The sequence below is a fragment of the Priapulus caudatus genome, unplaced genomic scaffold (genome assembly GCF_000485595.1).
Source record: "Priapulus caudatus unplaced genomic scaffold, Priapulus_caudatus-5.0.1 Scaffold5, whole genome shotgun sequence".
Taxonomy (NCBI): Eukaryota; Metazoa; Priapulida; class Priapulimorpha; order Priapulimorphida; family Priapulidae; genus Priapulus; species Priapulus caudatus.
Window position 1 is genome coordinate 13681 of NW_014577066.1, and position 15294 is coordinate 28974.

At 44.7% G+C, this 15294-nt stretch overlaps 2 protein-coding genes across 6 annotated transcripts in view; one reads left to right on the forward strand and one right to left on the reverse strand.

Moving 5' to 3' along the window:
* Nucleotides 1–4236, forward strand: part of LOC106821626 (sorbitol dehydrogenase-like) — a 14752-nt gene extending 10516 nt beyond the window's left edge. The window contains 3 exon segments of the mRNA XM_014826521.1: nucleotides 430–602; nucleotides 1495–1616; nucleotides 1810–4236. Coding sequence (XP_014682007.1) covers nucleotides 430–602; nucleotides 1495–1616; nucleotides 1810–1960 — 446 coding nt within the window. The 3' untranslated portion in view covers nucleotides 1961–4236.
* On the reverse strand, nucleotides 4153–14834 carry LOC106804763 (DET1 homolog). Of its 5 annotated transcripts, none has more exons than XM_014806101.1 (11): nucleotides 14774–14834; nucleotides 12053–12183; nucleotides 11200–11366; nucleotides 10808–10911; nucleotides 10062–10285; nucleotides 9164–9303; nucleotides 8012–8160; nucleotides 7214–7362; nucleotides 6283–6541; nucleotides 5369–5560; nucleotides 4153–4705 (listed from the first exon to the last, which is right to left on the reverse strand). In XM_014806101.1, exons 2-11 carry the CDS (start codon nucleotides 12153–12155, stop codon nucleotides 4513–4515), a joined length of 1680 nt encoding a protein of 559 aa, XP_014661587.1. In that variant the 5' UTR covers nucleotides 12156–12183; nucleotides 14774–14834; the 3' UTR covers nucleotides 4153–4512. The 5 variants fall into 5 exon arrangements, with proteins under 5 accessions (XP_014661587.1, XP_014661580.1, XP_014661574.1 ...); XM_014806094.1 differs by having other exon boundaries at nucleotides 12053–12161; nucleotides 14774–14817; XM_014806088.1 differs by lacking the exon at nucleotides 14774–14834 and adding an exon at nucleotides 14553–14759 and having other exon boundaries at nucleotides 12053–12161.
* Nucleotides 14835–15294: the final 460 nt, after the last annotated feature.

The following is a 15294-nucleotide window of genomic DNA, read 5'->3' on the forward strand; positions in this document are numbered from 1 at the left end:
CCTCTCTCGCTGCATCTCTCTCACACACGCGTGCGCAATCGAGCCATCTCTCCCTCTCTCGCTGCATCTCTCTCGCACGCGCGTGCGCAATCGAGCCTTCTCTCCCTCTGTCCCTCTCTCTCTGCATCTCTCTCACACGCGCGTGCGCCATCGAGCACTGTCTTCCTCTCTCGCTGCATCTTTCTCGCACGCGTGCGCAATCAAGCACTCTCTCGCTCTCTCGCTGCATCTCTTTCGGAGAGTACGTGAGTGAGCGATCGTGTGCGAGAGAGATGCAGCGAGAGAGAGAGAGAGAGAGTACGTGAGTGAGCGATCGTGTGCGTGTGCAAGAGAGATGCAGCGATACTCTCTCTCTCTCTCTCTCTCGCTGCATCTCTCTCGCACACGATCGCTCACTCACGTACTCTCTCCCTCTCTCTCTCGCTGTAGACATCGACGGCAAGCGGCTGGACTTTGCACAGCAGCTGGGAGCCAACCACACCGTTCTCGTGCAGTCCGACGGCCAGCCGGCGACGCAGCAGGTGGAGGCAGCGTTCGGCGACAGGCCTGACATCTCGATCGAGTGCAGCGGCGCCGAGTCCAGCATCCGACTCGCCATCTACGTAAGCAGCCGGCGCGGTCGCCGTGACGCCTGCCTGGCACCGGGAGACTCCCGCTAGACCCCCAGCGAGAGAGTAGTAGAGTTGCGCACGTGAAAACGGTCACCCCTTTACAGAGCGGCCACCTTTCCACAGAGGTCAATTTTGGCGGTTTCCCTGTGACAGGAATTAATTTTTGTGAAACTTCCTCGGCAAGATAGCCACTTTTTTTTTATAAAGGCCACTTTTGAGATTTTTCTTGACTGGATGTTATATACAGGTTTGGCTATGTATTTTGTCGATTTGCACAATCGTAAAACTCTGGCAGTCGCAGCGGGTAGCATGGCTTGGTATCTCTTGGTGGAGACAATGCAGTGAATGCTAAGGGCGTGTGAGCATTGTTTTCACGTGTGCAATTGCATCGTTGAAATTAATTTAGACTAGTTTAATTTGTATTAAAAGAAATGCAAGGGAAACAAAACGCGAACTACTAACCCTGGTAATGGTCAGATGCATTCAATCACAGGAAATCCGGGAGTGTCCGGGAAATTCTTAATTCAGATAAATACTAGATGGATGTTACATTCGCGTAGTCATGATGCTAGTTGATATTTGATTATTTCATGAAGGTTTTAAAGCACTATTCTCTTATTAACACACATGACTGTTGCAGACTATGTACTCGTGTGTCTGCCCCTGCTAAGCTACCACTAGAGGGCGGTGAACGTTGTGTGTGTGTATGTATAATGTAACCCGTGTGTCCGCCCCGCTAGGCCACCACTAGAGGGCGGTGAACGTTGTGCGTGTATGTATAATGTAACTCGTGTGTCCGCCCCGCTAGGCTACCACTAGAGGGCGGTGAACGTTGTGCGTGTATGTATAATGTATAATGTAACCCTTGTGTCCGCCCCGCTAGGCCACAAAGTCTGGCGGCACGGTGGTCCTCGTTGGACTGGGAGCTCCGGACGTGATGCTGCCCATCGTCAATGCCTCGACGAGGGAGGTGGACATACGCGGAATATTCCGCTACGCCAACTGGTGAGTCGGGACGGCGCCTCCTGCCGTCACAATCTCGGCCTGCAATAACGCCACTCGTAGCATGTCGGCGGACACGATTCCGAACTGAGAGTGCCTGAGAGCACCTAAATGGCAGATCGCGTTGAAGTCGGTGCGCGTACGCGGGAGCGATGTGTGGCGACGGTGAAGCCACGTGTGTGTTTTTCCGCTGCAGCTACCCGACCGCCCTCGACATGGTCGCCTCGGGCCAGGTGAACGCGAAGGCTCTCATCACCCATCACTTCACGCTTGCAGAGTCGATCAACGCGTTTGAGGCGGCGCACGCCGGCGCCGGCATCAAGGTGATGATACACTGCGAGCAGTAGATCGCCCCACGACGCACGCGCCGGATCTGCGCCGTTCCACGGAGAGGAGGCGGATAGGGGGCGGTGATGGTGCAGAGAGTGGAGAGGGGGTGGAGAGAGGGTGCAGAGAAGAGGAGTGGAGAGGGTGCAGAGATGGTGCAGAGAAGAGGAGTGGAGAGGGTGCGGAGATGGTGCAGAGAAGAAGAGTGGAGAGGGTGCAGAGATGGTGCAGAGATGGTGCAGAGAAGACGAGTGGAGAGGGTGCGGAGATGGTGCAGAGAAGAGGAGTGAAGAGGGTGCGGAGATGGTGCAGAGAAGGGCGGAGAGGGGGAGTAGAGAGGGCAGAGAGGGGCGGGGCTGAGTAGCGAGACGAGAATTTTTTGCGAGTGGTTGGCGGGAGGAGCCATCGATGATGACACGTGCGGGGAAGCAGAGCGCTGGACACGCGCGGGGAAGCAGAGCGCTGGACACGCGCGGGGAAGCAGAGCGCTGGACACGCGCGGGGAAGCAGAGCGCTGGACACGCGCGGGGAAGCAGAGCGCTGGACACGCGCGGGGAAGCAGAGCGCTGACCGCACGTCGTCGAATCGCATTTTGTTTCTTCTAAAATAGGCGAGTGTTTTGGGGAAAAAAACACGTTTGCATCGTTTACAGCAGTGTGTTCGTTGCGTTTGTCAAACAAGCGGTTAAATGCCACGTGAACTGCACGTTTTCCAACAGAAAATGCGCTTCTGGTTAAAGGTCTATTGGTGGATCATTACTGATTAGTAGATGTTATTAAACGTAATGTGCATGAACGGGAATTTCTCACTTACATAACAATGATGACACTTCATGTCAAATTGTAATCGCTACGATTCGATTTCAGTGTAATTCCATTAATGTATTTCATGAATAACGGGTATTTACTTGCATCGAACAGTCGAAATTAAATCGTGCGATGTTGTAGCTTGTCATCAAGCTTTATAAGAGTGATTTTTATACACATAGTTTAATATTTTGATTATAAAAGTCTAAAAAGCCATCTCTAGAAATAAGTAGATTTGCGATATTCCCAGCCTCCTGCACTGTTAACTCTTTCCTTGTTGAGCCTGATATATGTACGTTTGCTACAGGATGCTTTGTTCAGTTAGAACAACAGTTATAACACAGACGGAATATCAGGCTTCATGCAACTAGGCAGGTCACTTGTGTTTCGTCAAATCATGCTTATATAGTTTGTTCTCAGTGAAAGTACATCTATCTATCTATATATCTATATGTATTTATGTATTGTATCTCATTCCATTATTGCTGCGTATATTTATAGTATGGTGTGCCCCCGAGTTACATATGTCCTAATTTTCGAACAGCAATCCCTGATTGATTTACGATTACGATTTGATTACTTGACAAATACTCCTACAAACTGCGACCCACACATATGAACCAAACTGCTTCTCGAACAAATGGAGTTCCTTGATGGGCAAATTCAACATGAGAACCAAAAATTTGCAACCGCTAATGTTTGTAACCCAGTACTTAAAAAATGGAAACATAACTGGTATCTTCTTTGTTGATTTTTGTAAGGATTATCGCAGATTTATTGTGCCAGTATAATTAATTTAGAACACGTTTATCCTAACAATATAAATGTTTTATTGTTAGTAGTAGTCATATTAGTAAGGTGTAACACCTGTTATCGGTAATCAGTAATCTTAGATGAGGGTGAATCTTTCCTGTTCTACTGTACATGGACTAGACGAACCTTGGGACCCCGTGAATCGTGTAAGTTGGATTGTTTTCGTTAGAACATATCATGTTGTCTGTTAAGTGTGATATAGTCTCGGTGTTTGATGTTCAGCAAGTTGTGTTTTCCATACTTCAATTAAAATAGCATCTGTGTATCTGTAGAGTCGTTGATAAATAAGTTGAGTGTTGAAAGTAATACATTAGAGTTGTGGATCATGATAAATGTTAGGATTTTAGGGTGAAATTTGCTTTAAAGGAACATGGAAAATGGTCGTTTTATTGGCAAATATTAGCGTAACTGAGCTTTGAATCATGTGAACTAAGGTACACTGGACCAGTGAGGGTAAAGCGATGGGCTGCAAGTTCTCTAAGAGATAGCGTTTAATCTAATAATATCCATAAATGATGACTGTGTGAAAAATATGGTATATAGTTGTATGTTGTTCGATTTGTGTATATTGAGAATATGACAAGTATCATTAGCACTTGGGATGGTATCAGCTTTATTAAAAAGCTTGGCATAACTGACAAAATATAATTATTTACAAATTTAAAACATTAACAAAATATATTCTTTGTATATTTGTACCATATACATGAGCATGTCTGTCAAGTAGTGTTAAATTACAAGCAATGTCCTAGTCAGAGCAGCACCCATAGATTGATGATATCACTAGTTGACACAGTGCACATGGATCGATGAGGTCACCAGTCGACGCGGTGCACGTGAATTAATAATGTCACTAGTCGACTCGGTGCATGTTGATCGATGTCACTAGAGGACACTGCACGTGGAGTGATGACATCACTAGTATTCGTGGTGCGCGTGGAGTGATGATATCACTAGTCGACGCGGTAGTGGCGGATGTGGAAGTTGACGACGTACTCTGCGTTTGTGCGCTGCACGCTGATGGCAAACGGGTCGTGCGGATGGAACGTGAAAGCGACGAGGCGGCGTGCGGTAGGGGGTGCGTTCCTGCCCAGCACCCCCGCGTGGATCTTGAACTTCAGCAGACCCGAGTCTCGCGCGTAGAACCTGCGAGAGGCAAAGCAATCGATAGCACGGCCCAGGTTTTACCAATACCCCACGTGTATCATCGAAACGTTTGCATGCACATGACCAAAGTGACCATGAGCAAACAAGATGAGTCGACTAAACCAACTATATTGCTTATTTCTTAACACTAACTTATATATAGAATGATACAAACTGGGAACCAACGTTTTTGCACACGTTTTTGTGCACCCATCCTACATGAAAAACAGTTCCTAGAAGGAAAAACACATGAACTAACTAGGTATATATATCCAGTCTTCATGAAAAACTTTTTGAGCCACGTGCCCTTCGGGCAAGTAATCTGTAAAATGTACATGCCCGAATGACATTTTAGTTGCCGATACATTTTGCAGGAATATTTTTGGACAGTGACAGTTGACAAGTGTACACCAGACAACTTCTAGACGCCATTCGTTTCCGGTGTTAACATTTCGTGACTTTAAATTAAAAACCATTAGTTAATGGCCAGTTTCATTATATTTTATGTGCTTTTAAAGCAGGAGCCCGTCGGGCAAGTAAGATTGCAATGTTAACATGCCCGCCGAGATTTCGAAACGTCTCGGTCATCGGACGCCCGGCTAAAGTCGAAGACTTTATCTACACAGTCGGTGGTGAGCATATGAAGTCTGCCGTCGGGCGCACCTGATCGGGTGATCGCCGCAGCCTTTGGGTCGCTCCATGACCGACACCCACTTGTCGTCGTAGCTGAACAGTGATAGGTCGAGGTAGGGGCTGCTGCTGTACGACTGTGAGCTGATGGGAAGCTGAGCGAGCAGACGCCGTATCGCCTCCGTCTGCCCGCCAAACTTCGCATTGATGATCGTCTGCTTGAACCTGGCAGGAGAACACCGAGGGTTAATATAGCAATTAATGTTAATATATTACTTAATATAATAATACTGGTTTATATTCATAAATTATAATAATATAATTAATACTAATAGTAATATTCTTTAGATTAATTACATGTTGGAGCAGCATTCAGTACCAGAAATGCTGTTAACTGCAATAAAGTGGGGAGAAATAACCATGTTCCGGTGCAGACATGCCAGAAGTTGGAAACACTGCGAAAAAATATGAGGGAGGTGTTTTGGTTCACAGAAATTTTAATGTGATTATATTCATTAGATTGTGTTACGAATGAAATTAGTTATCTTCACATCGCTTCCTACTAGCTCAAAAACGAGTCTGAACACTCTTTATTATGTAAGGACAGGAGTGCAAATATAAAGAGCAAAGTTAAAGCCCGTGCACGTGGCACCTCGTGCACTGTGTGCACGCAGCAGTGTCCCTGAAGTGGGTGCCCCCCTGTACCCTGTGCATGACACCTGGACACTGTAGTTGTATGACAGATGTGAAGATATTTGACGACATGCAGGAGACTGCCTGCACTGTGGTGGCACCCCCTTTGCGTGGCATTTTTGATATCACTGACTACACGCAAAAGGCTGTGTACGCCATGGTCCCATCTGCCCCTGTGTAAACAGCACTGCACCATCCTCGGTACCCCCCCCCCACCACGCCCGTGCCCGCCAGTGCCTGCGTGCGCGCCTCACCGTTGCTGTATGACGCGCGCGTGGATGTTGGACGACGCCGACGACGTGCAGAAGGCCGCGTGCAGCGACGCGTTGCGGAACATGTCGCTGAAGTTCTCGAACAGCTCGAGCAGACGCTCGGACGTGTTCTCGTAGACGCCTACGACGCGCGTGGTCGCCATGTTGTAGACGACGAAGAAGGACGGCTGTGAGTTCGGGTCGGCCGTGCGCAGCGTCACGACGTCCTCGCTGCCGTACTTGATCAGCAGGTGACTCTCATCTGTCAATGCACGCGCGGCCGGTGACGTCACATACTGGTGACCGGGTAGTGGCGATAGAATACTGGTGACATAGTAGTGGTGACATAGTAGAGGTGACACAGTAGTGGTGACAGAGTACTGGTGGCAGAGTACTAGTGGCGACACAGTACTGGTGACAGAGTAGTGGTGACACAGTACTGGTGACAGAGTAGTGGTGACACAGTACTGGTGACAGAGTACTGGTGACAGAGTACTGGTGACAGTACTAGTGACAGAGTACTGGTAATAGAGTATTGGTGACAGAGTACTGGTGACAGAGTACTGATGACACAGTACTGGTGACAGAGTAACGGTGACAGAGTACTTGTGACAGAGTACTTGTGACACAGTACTGGTGACAGAGTACTTGTGTCTGTGACACAGTACTGGTGATACAGTACCAGTAACGTAGTAGTGGCAACAGAATACTGATGATAGAGTATTGGTGACAGAATACTGGTGAAAGACTGTTGGTGGTCAAATACTAGTGACAAGACTGGTGACAGTGCTTGTGAAAAAGTCCTGATAACACTGTGTATTTATTAGTGCCAGAGTACTGGTCAGAGAATACGGGTGACAAGAATACTGAATAATTTTAAAATTGCAGGATTTTGGCAGAATGTCCTATAACCATATGAACGCTGCATACGCACCAAGCAGCTGCATCTTCCACATGCGCAGGTTGCGAAACTGATCAAAGTGCTGGAAGAATCGCCGCAACTCAGACGGTTCACCCGTCGCCTGCGAGCGCCGGTACAGGTGCACCAGCAGCCGGTGCTTCAAGCAGTTTATCGTCGCCTCCCTGTAGAACATAGAGAGAGAAAGGAAATGTTGAGAGTGGGGGAAATCGACCCTTACACACCCTACAATATCATCAGGGGTGATAAATGACAAATTATGATGTATAACGATTATAAATACTTAATGATTGTCATTGATTGATATATTAGATATATTATGATTTGTAATTATTCACCCCTGATATCATCCATGCGGTTATAGCCTTCAGTATATGTATATAAGTGCGTGTGTAGGCGTCAGCATGTGTGCTTATACACGTGAGCGTGCGTGTTTGTACACACACGCGTGCGCATGTGCATCTGCGAGCATGTCTACACATATCTACTAGCTTTTTACCTATACCTGGTAGCCACACGTGTGTGCACGCATGCTGCATATACATTCCCTGAAACATATGCTCTCACGCCAACCTTTTCACCGGGTAACACGACAGTTTATGCATAGACTTCATGATATATCAACTGTTCACAATCCACGACCTCGATTAGTGAAACGAAATTCGAAAAGTTCCTCAGACAGTAACCGTCTATGCTCGCTCTGACAAAACGCAGAACGTATAATAGTTAACAATTTACATAAGTGTGTTCGCATCGCGTGCAGCACGACGACTAACGGCGAGTTCGTTGGCGAGTCTCGCGGCAGCTTGCTACCTGTACGAGCGGGACGACGACGAAGCGTTGATGCGCGATCCGGATCCGGTGCGCATCTGCGGATAAGCTGCCGCCAACACGAGCGGGTCGTCCTCGTAGCAAAACCGACCGATCGTTCTCACGTCGATGAAGCAGCCTTTCGCCGACACCTGAGAATTGCAGGAACGATCGCACGATCACTCGAACGTTTATTCTGCCAGTAGCAGTATTACGCTATTATACCAAGTATTGAATATGCAGTACACTTCGAAATGCACTGCTACACTGTTGCATGATAACACTCAGAAGCGAATATCACAGCTGTTTTTTTGTTGATGGAAAACTATAAATTGCTTACATCATAGCAAACAACAAAGCATATGTAGATCTCGCCACAGCAGACACTGTTAAAAATTTTATCAATTGCGATTCATAATTTACGTTTTTATTGCGATTTTGAATGCTGCACTGAAACATTAGATTGTGACCTGGTGACCTTATTGACCTACTATGTTCTTCTCTATTTATGGAGCGCATTGCAGTCTGACAGGATGTATAATCCTGAAAAGTTAACTAGATTATGACAATTATCTTAGTAAATGACAAATCAGTAAGAAAACACAGGAAATGTCATGGAAACACGCACGCACGCACGCACGCACACACACATGTGACCCGCTCCAGCAAACCCAGGATTAAGTAGGAAATTCTACAAATTGAGTTATGTGCATATCTGAATAGATTATTTAATTATACCTTGAAAATGATATATAATATTTGGCTATATCTAATGAATTGACCGATCTACAGCAATTTGAAGATCGGAAACCGACTTATTCCGGAATATGCAGCTTTTGAGATAAGCGTTCCGGGTAAGGGGCCCAGTCGGGGATAAGCGGTCAGGGGCCGGTCTAAAGGGATTTTTTTTCTTTTATTAAAAATGACCATAATAATCTAGAGATATCTGAACCTATATATCCGGATTAAATATGCACTTAGGAACTTATTTTTGTCCAGGTAGGCCATTTTCAGCATTGACATGTGTGCGTGCTCATTACTCAAAACAATGACTTGCGACTTAGTCCGTATTATGCTGGAGCGGGTCACATATTATATCAGTATATCAGCCTTATAATTGGACGCCGGATGAACAGGTTGATGAGGAGTGAGCACCTGGAATATGTGGATGGTCTGGTGCTGTACTGAGAGCACGGCGAGAGTGTCCTTGTACAGGTAGAGTCCCTGGTTGTGCGACAGGAAGATCTTGTCGCAGCGAAAGCGCCGGCTGTCACACAGGGTTCCGGAAGAAAGCTCTGCAGCATCGCAATCCACGAATGAACAACTGATCGTTCCACTCACAACACGCACTCCGGGCACACATTATCACCCGGCCACTACGCATCACTTACAAATTTGAAATAGAGAGAAACAACTGAAATCAGTGAAGGCACAACTATGTAGGATGATATGGAGACTTGACGTGAAGAGCGATGCTGCAGTAACTACTCAACTACACAATCAGGATATTTGACGGAATGCTAACTTGACAGAACGTTGCACAGAGCGCCCCTACTACAGGTACAACAGTCGTAACCATGCAGTGACCCTCAGTCAATGACATGAACTGACCTAACCTGACCTGAACTGGGAATCGATCCAATTTCAACCATAACTCGTAAACGTATTTTCTAATCATTCTAGGAAACAAGTCTGAAAATCCAGCCAGTTCGTATTTTCGAAAATTTCGATTTTCTATTAGATAATAACCCAACGGTAAAATCTATAAAAATTAGCGAGTCCTGCCGAAAAGTGACCACTCCCAGACGGTGAGACGTGTCGCTATTTCCAACACTAATCCGATGTCGAAAACGCATTTCAGCACCACCGTTATGGTGTGATGAGACACCCCTAACCACAAGAAAAATCCTGAGCGGACAGCCTTGCAACCCAACCTGACCGCACCCTGACCCGATGCGACCCGACCCGACGTGACCCGACCCAACCCGACCCGACGTGACCGGACACGACCCGACCCAACCCAACCCGACCCGACCTGACCCGACATGCGTACCTATCAGGTGTAGCGCGTAGTCCTCGAGCGGCGAGCGCTGGCTCGGCGACACTGACTCGTTGTTCTGGTACATGTCGTAGAAGTGCGGGTAGGGGTCGTCGGGTACGTACATCGCGCAGCCAACGATCACGTGGCAGCCGTCGTCCGTGAACAGCGAGCACTCGCGGTTGAGATGCTCGCCCGTGTGCGTCGCCACGGGCGTCGTGTGCGCGAGCCTAAAGAACCTGACGGCAGCGTCGCCATCGAGTTACGAGCGCGCGGGTTTGTGCGCGAATAAAATTGACTGTGCTACGAATTCTCTGGTGTATATTTTTTTTTATTTTGCTGCCATTTTTTTACATTAAAAGTAAGTACTAACGGGACTAAATGTATCGTCAAATTCTTACCTGATAAGATCGTTTCTCAACTAGTTAAAAATCCAAAAAACCTGGACGATTTGACATTATGATCCTGACATTAATTGCTTGCTATGGGCTATGTATGAGTCACGAGAGTATGTTTACATCGAACAATATAGTAAAATAGGAAGCATAACGCAGCAATTTGACCATAAAAAGTGAACAGAATTACTTACATTTTGTGAAAAAGTGGAAATGGTTTTTTTAGTTTTACTATTTACGGTGACGTAATCACTTTAAGCGATGTCGTTAATTCAAAGTAATAACAGCCACAAGTTACCACGGTTGCGTAATTGAGTTTTAGGGTAAGAAATTTGATTAGTTTTACGGCACTCATTTTTAACAAACCTTTCAAAGATGTTGCTGCGTATGTCTATGGATCGCTGATCAGTGCCTTCGGCTGTACATTCACCATCCACACCTAACAGCATGTGTTCTGCAACCGCTGCTCCCTACAAGAGAAGAGCTTTCAAATTATCCAAGAGATAATTGTAAGACCAATACCGTTGTTTGAATGAAAATTGATGCAGCATGCAAAAACTATATATATATATGCACGCAGTCATATCATAAATGCTACACACAAATTTGTGATTCCTAACTTATATACATTTAAGTGACATGTGTAATATATATTATAGTGATAAATTTATAAGTGAATGTATACACAAGTGACACGTAGTGTACGGGTGTACAAGTGTGTGTATCTGATTATGTTAAAAGCATTTTAGCTCAACAACCTGGTACTCATATATCTCCAAGGAGGTTTGGTCAGATGAAAAAGCAATGAAGTATCTCCCAGTTGGGCTGAACTTTCGCAAAAAACAAGGTGGTTTCTCAACATTAACAACTGTGAAGTTGGGAAAGACATTCTGGTGAAAAGACCGTGCAACGAGAAATTCTGTTCCTAGAAAATAAAAATGACAATAAGTGATGCTAGTGCCAATATATCAGCAAACAACCCAAAATTTAGTACATTAATAAGCCATATCAGAAAGTCCCCGTCGCCATATTGAGATCAGATAAGAGGGGGTATAAGTTGCCTATAGTATATATAACATGGTTAGGATAGTATAGGTCTAGTCTAGATTTTTGATCTATAATTCTCTTCACTAACATCGTACTTCAATTCACAGGTGCGTTTCTGCTTACAGAAACATTTACAAATATGATTGTGGTCATCTGGGATATTTTACAATGTTTGTGTGAATGCAAAAACTAAAAACGCACAAGTGTTTACATTAATCATATACTGTCCTAAGCGTGCCTGGCCATTTTATATTCCCTTTTTCTATGACCTAAATAGCACAGCTGGGCTTTTTGATATCACTTATTAAACACAACATTTGTGAATGTCTCTAATTTTGAATACTTTATTACCTAACAATACAGTACCAACAGAATCTACATGGATCATAACATATCTATATACAACAAATTTCACTAGGATATATAAACTTTTAATTTTTTTTAAATAACGAGAGGCATAAAGGGCCGAGATCCAGGATTGCACAATATTAGATTCTTTATGTATCGAATACTTCATCTATCCAATGTCTTATCAGGACAGCAACATTGTTCGTACAAACTTGCCTGCTCGAGCTACATCGGTCTCGCGTCTCCTCAAGCGGAAGATAATATTCTGGTTGGTTATCTTCCTGGGAGCGAGATTCGTGAACTCATTCTCCCACTGCATGGCATCCTAGAATATTTGTCGAAGGTCTCTGCACATGAGATCATTGAATTTGATGATAAATATATTTAATAATTATATAATTTAAGTGGATAAATGCATTTTGACTTAGACTTAATTAGTGTAGTGACCTTCTAGTAGTGCTCATAGGGTCTATGTCCCCCAGGGTACTGCCGGGACGTACACTGGGTATGGTCCGCAGTGTTGTACGTCTCACGGCCAGTCTTGGCCTCGAGACCGGCCTCGAGACCGTTTTCCTTGGTCTCGGTCTCGGTCTTGGCCTCGGAGTGCAATGACTCAGACTCGGACTCGAGGACTCGGGTCAAAGCCGGCTCAAGGCCACTACATACATAGTACCAGGAGCGTATAATGACAAAGGAGTAAGACAGCGATTTGGTACTGATTTCACTACATTTTTGTCGTACGAGTTCGATGTGAATAAAAATACAAATGTATACAAACATCATAACATGAGCTTCTTTTGTTCACTGGTCCTTATATTCTATCTTCCGGTAGTATTACAAACCGCGTAGCTTCCTTCGTTTTGACATAAATCATACTTTTGCCCGACATGGTTTTCACGTTATTTACCGTCCGCTGGCGAGGCCACACTCTAAATTTGCACACACAGCTCTTCAATGAGCCACGGTAGGGATCGCGTCAGGCAGCGCCAGCGGCAACTGTACGCGGGCTAGAGATAACGGTTGCTATGCAATTAATGCAAAACACATGTGCGAAAAGCTACAATCGGCTGGAGCGTCAGTTTACTCATAACAATTCATACACATCATTCCTCCGCGGGTGAAGTAGTTCAGATATTTTACCAGTGCAGCGTTTATTTTAAAAAAAATTGCGGGATGAAACTATAAACACAAGGCATTCTAACTATAGTTTAAATGTAAAATAGTTTTAATTTTTAAACCCAGCATGGGTGCAACGTAACTTAATTTCTAGGCGAATTTTCTGCACTCGACTAGGCTACGGCCGAAAAGCCCTACCGTGGCTCATTGAAGAGCTGTGTGTGCAAATTTAGAGTGTGGCCTCGCCAGCGGATGGTAAATAACGTGAAAACCATGTCGTGCAAAAGTATGATTTATGTCAAAACGAAGGAAGCTACGCGGTTTGTAATACTACCGGAAGATAGAATAAGGACCAGTGAACAAAAGAAGCTCATGTTTGTATACATTTGTATTTTTATTCACATCGAACTCGTACGACAAAAATGTAGTGAAATCAGTACCAAATCGCTGTCTTACTCCTTTGTCATTATACGCTCCTGATAGTACACAACTGTACATATTGTAACACGCAGTTTACAAGAATTTAAAACTAAAACTCCTAGGTTTTCTAGATACAGTGACACGGCCTAATCTTGTAACGTTTTCAATGGCTCGATTACGATTCTTGTCCCTTTGGTTTGAATCTGCTGTCACGTCGTCCCTTTGCGCTTTTTCTACCACTTCTTTCTCTTCTTCTACCACTTTGAACGTACTAGCACTCTCTGATTTGGTTCAACAAGCTGTGTCATTCTTGTAAAACACAAATGGATCCATTACTCTGACACGTTTCATATGACTCATGTCTCTGTGTTTTCGGCTGACTATACACTTTCGAATGTCTACGATTCACTGTTGCAATTTTTTCCCTTTTTTCCGATTTTTTTCCTTTTTCCCCCAATTTTTTCCCTTTTTCCGATTTTCTCCCTTTTTTTAATCAAAACTGGACTCGGACTCGGACTCGGGTGGTGTGGACTCGAACTCGGACTCGGGTGGTGCGAACTCGGACTTGGATTCAGGGGTGCGGACTCGGACGGTGCGGACTCGACTACAACACTGACGGTCCGGTATACCAGAACGTACCCTGGTACTATCTAATATGCCAGACCGTACCTCGCCTACTCCACTAACGAGTCTAGGGAGTCGCCTACGTCTACTCCCTAACCCTAACCATAAGGCATAACCCTAACCATATCATTATCAGTCCGTACCTAGGGTACGTTCCGGCAGTACCCTGGGGGATATAAACCCTATGAGCAGTACTATAGTATAGCCCTTCGCTCCGCAGCAGGGAGCGCTTCGCTCCTGCGGTGGAGCTAAGTCAAGTGCAACTGACAATTGAATTGTAAATTGTGAGTCTAAGACTAAGTTACGCTAAGAGGGTCAATGTACCCCGGGGTACTGCCGGAACGTACCCTGGGTACGGTCTGGTATACCGGAACGTACCCTGGTAGTGGTACTAATAGTAATACACTAATACTAATAGTAATACTACCCAGACTAATATGCCGAACCGTACTTCCCCTACTCCACTAACGAGTTTGGGTAGTAGGGAGTCGCCTACGCCTACTCCTTAACCCGAACCCTAATCCTAACCCTAACCCTAACCATATCAAATACTGACCAGGGTATGTTCCGGCAGTACCCTGCAGGGGGACATAGACCCTATGTCTATGAGTATGAGACCTTGCGAATTTTATTGTCTTTTGTTCATTCACAGGTCATAGTAATAGAATAAGATGTTATTCATATAAAAATTGTAAGCTATGGAATTTTCAGCAAGCACAGAAAGCCATTGAGGTTATATAGCAACTAACAGAGAAGTATGATCAAAATATTGTTTACGATTACAAGGGCGCTGCCATTTTTAACTGCTCTACCGGCAGCTTCTGATGCGACCGCACACATTTTTAATGGCTGAAAGCTGAGATGAATCAAGCGTTTTACAGCAACGTTTCGATTAGTTTTTTGGTTTCACACCAGTTTTTAGCCGAAACGCATTATTATAAACTTCATCTCCCATTTGTACGCAGAATAAAAATATATATATGTATATATAATAAATTTATTTATACTTATATGGTGTAACAAAAGACAAAACGATAGCGTCAAACACTTACCGCCATATTGTATTGTGTCGGTAATACGCATGTGAACGAAACAACGCCGCGGCCATTTTGATTGCTCTAGAAAACTTGGTAAGTTGTTGATGTTACTGACTACATTCTGTCAAACTCGTTATCATAGAATGTTTTTTTTTCGTTAAAGAAGAGAAATTATATTTATGTTTAAGAACTAACATTTCAACAATTTATTGCGGTGTGAAAACTATTTATGTAACTAAAGCTCATCTAAAGTTACAAAGC

Excerpts from the sequence above, each read along its gene's own strand:
- LOC106804763 (XM_014806088.1), bottom strand. The coding sequence starts at position 14,588 with ATGTCCCCCTGCAGGGTACTGCCGGAACATACCCTG. Across the intron at positions 10,912-11,199 it reads TGGAGATATATGAGTACCAG|GGAGCAGCGGTTGCAGAACA; the intron begins GTTGTTGAGCTA and ends CTTCTCTTGTAG. Across the intron at positions 9,304-10,061 it reads CTACGCGCTACACCTGATAG|AGCTTTCTTCCGGAACCCTG; the intron begins GTACGCATGTCG and ends GCGATGCTGCAG.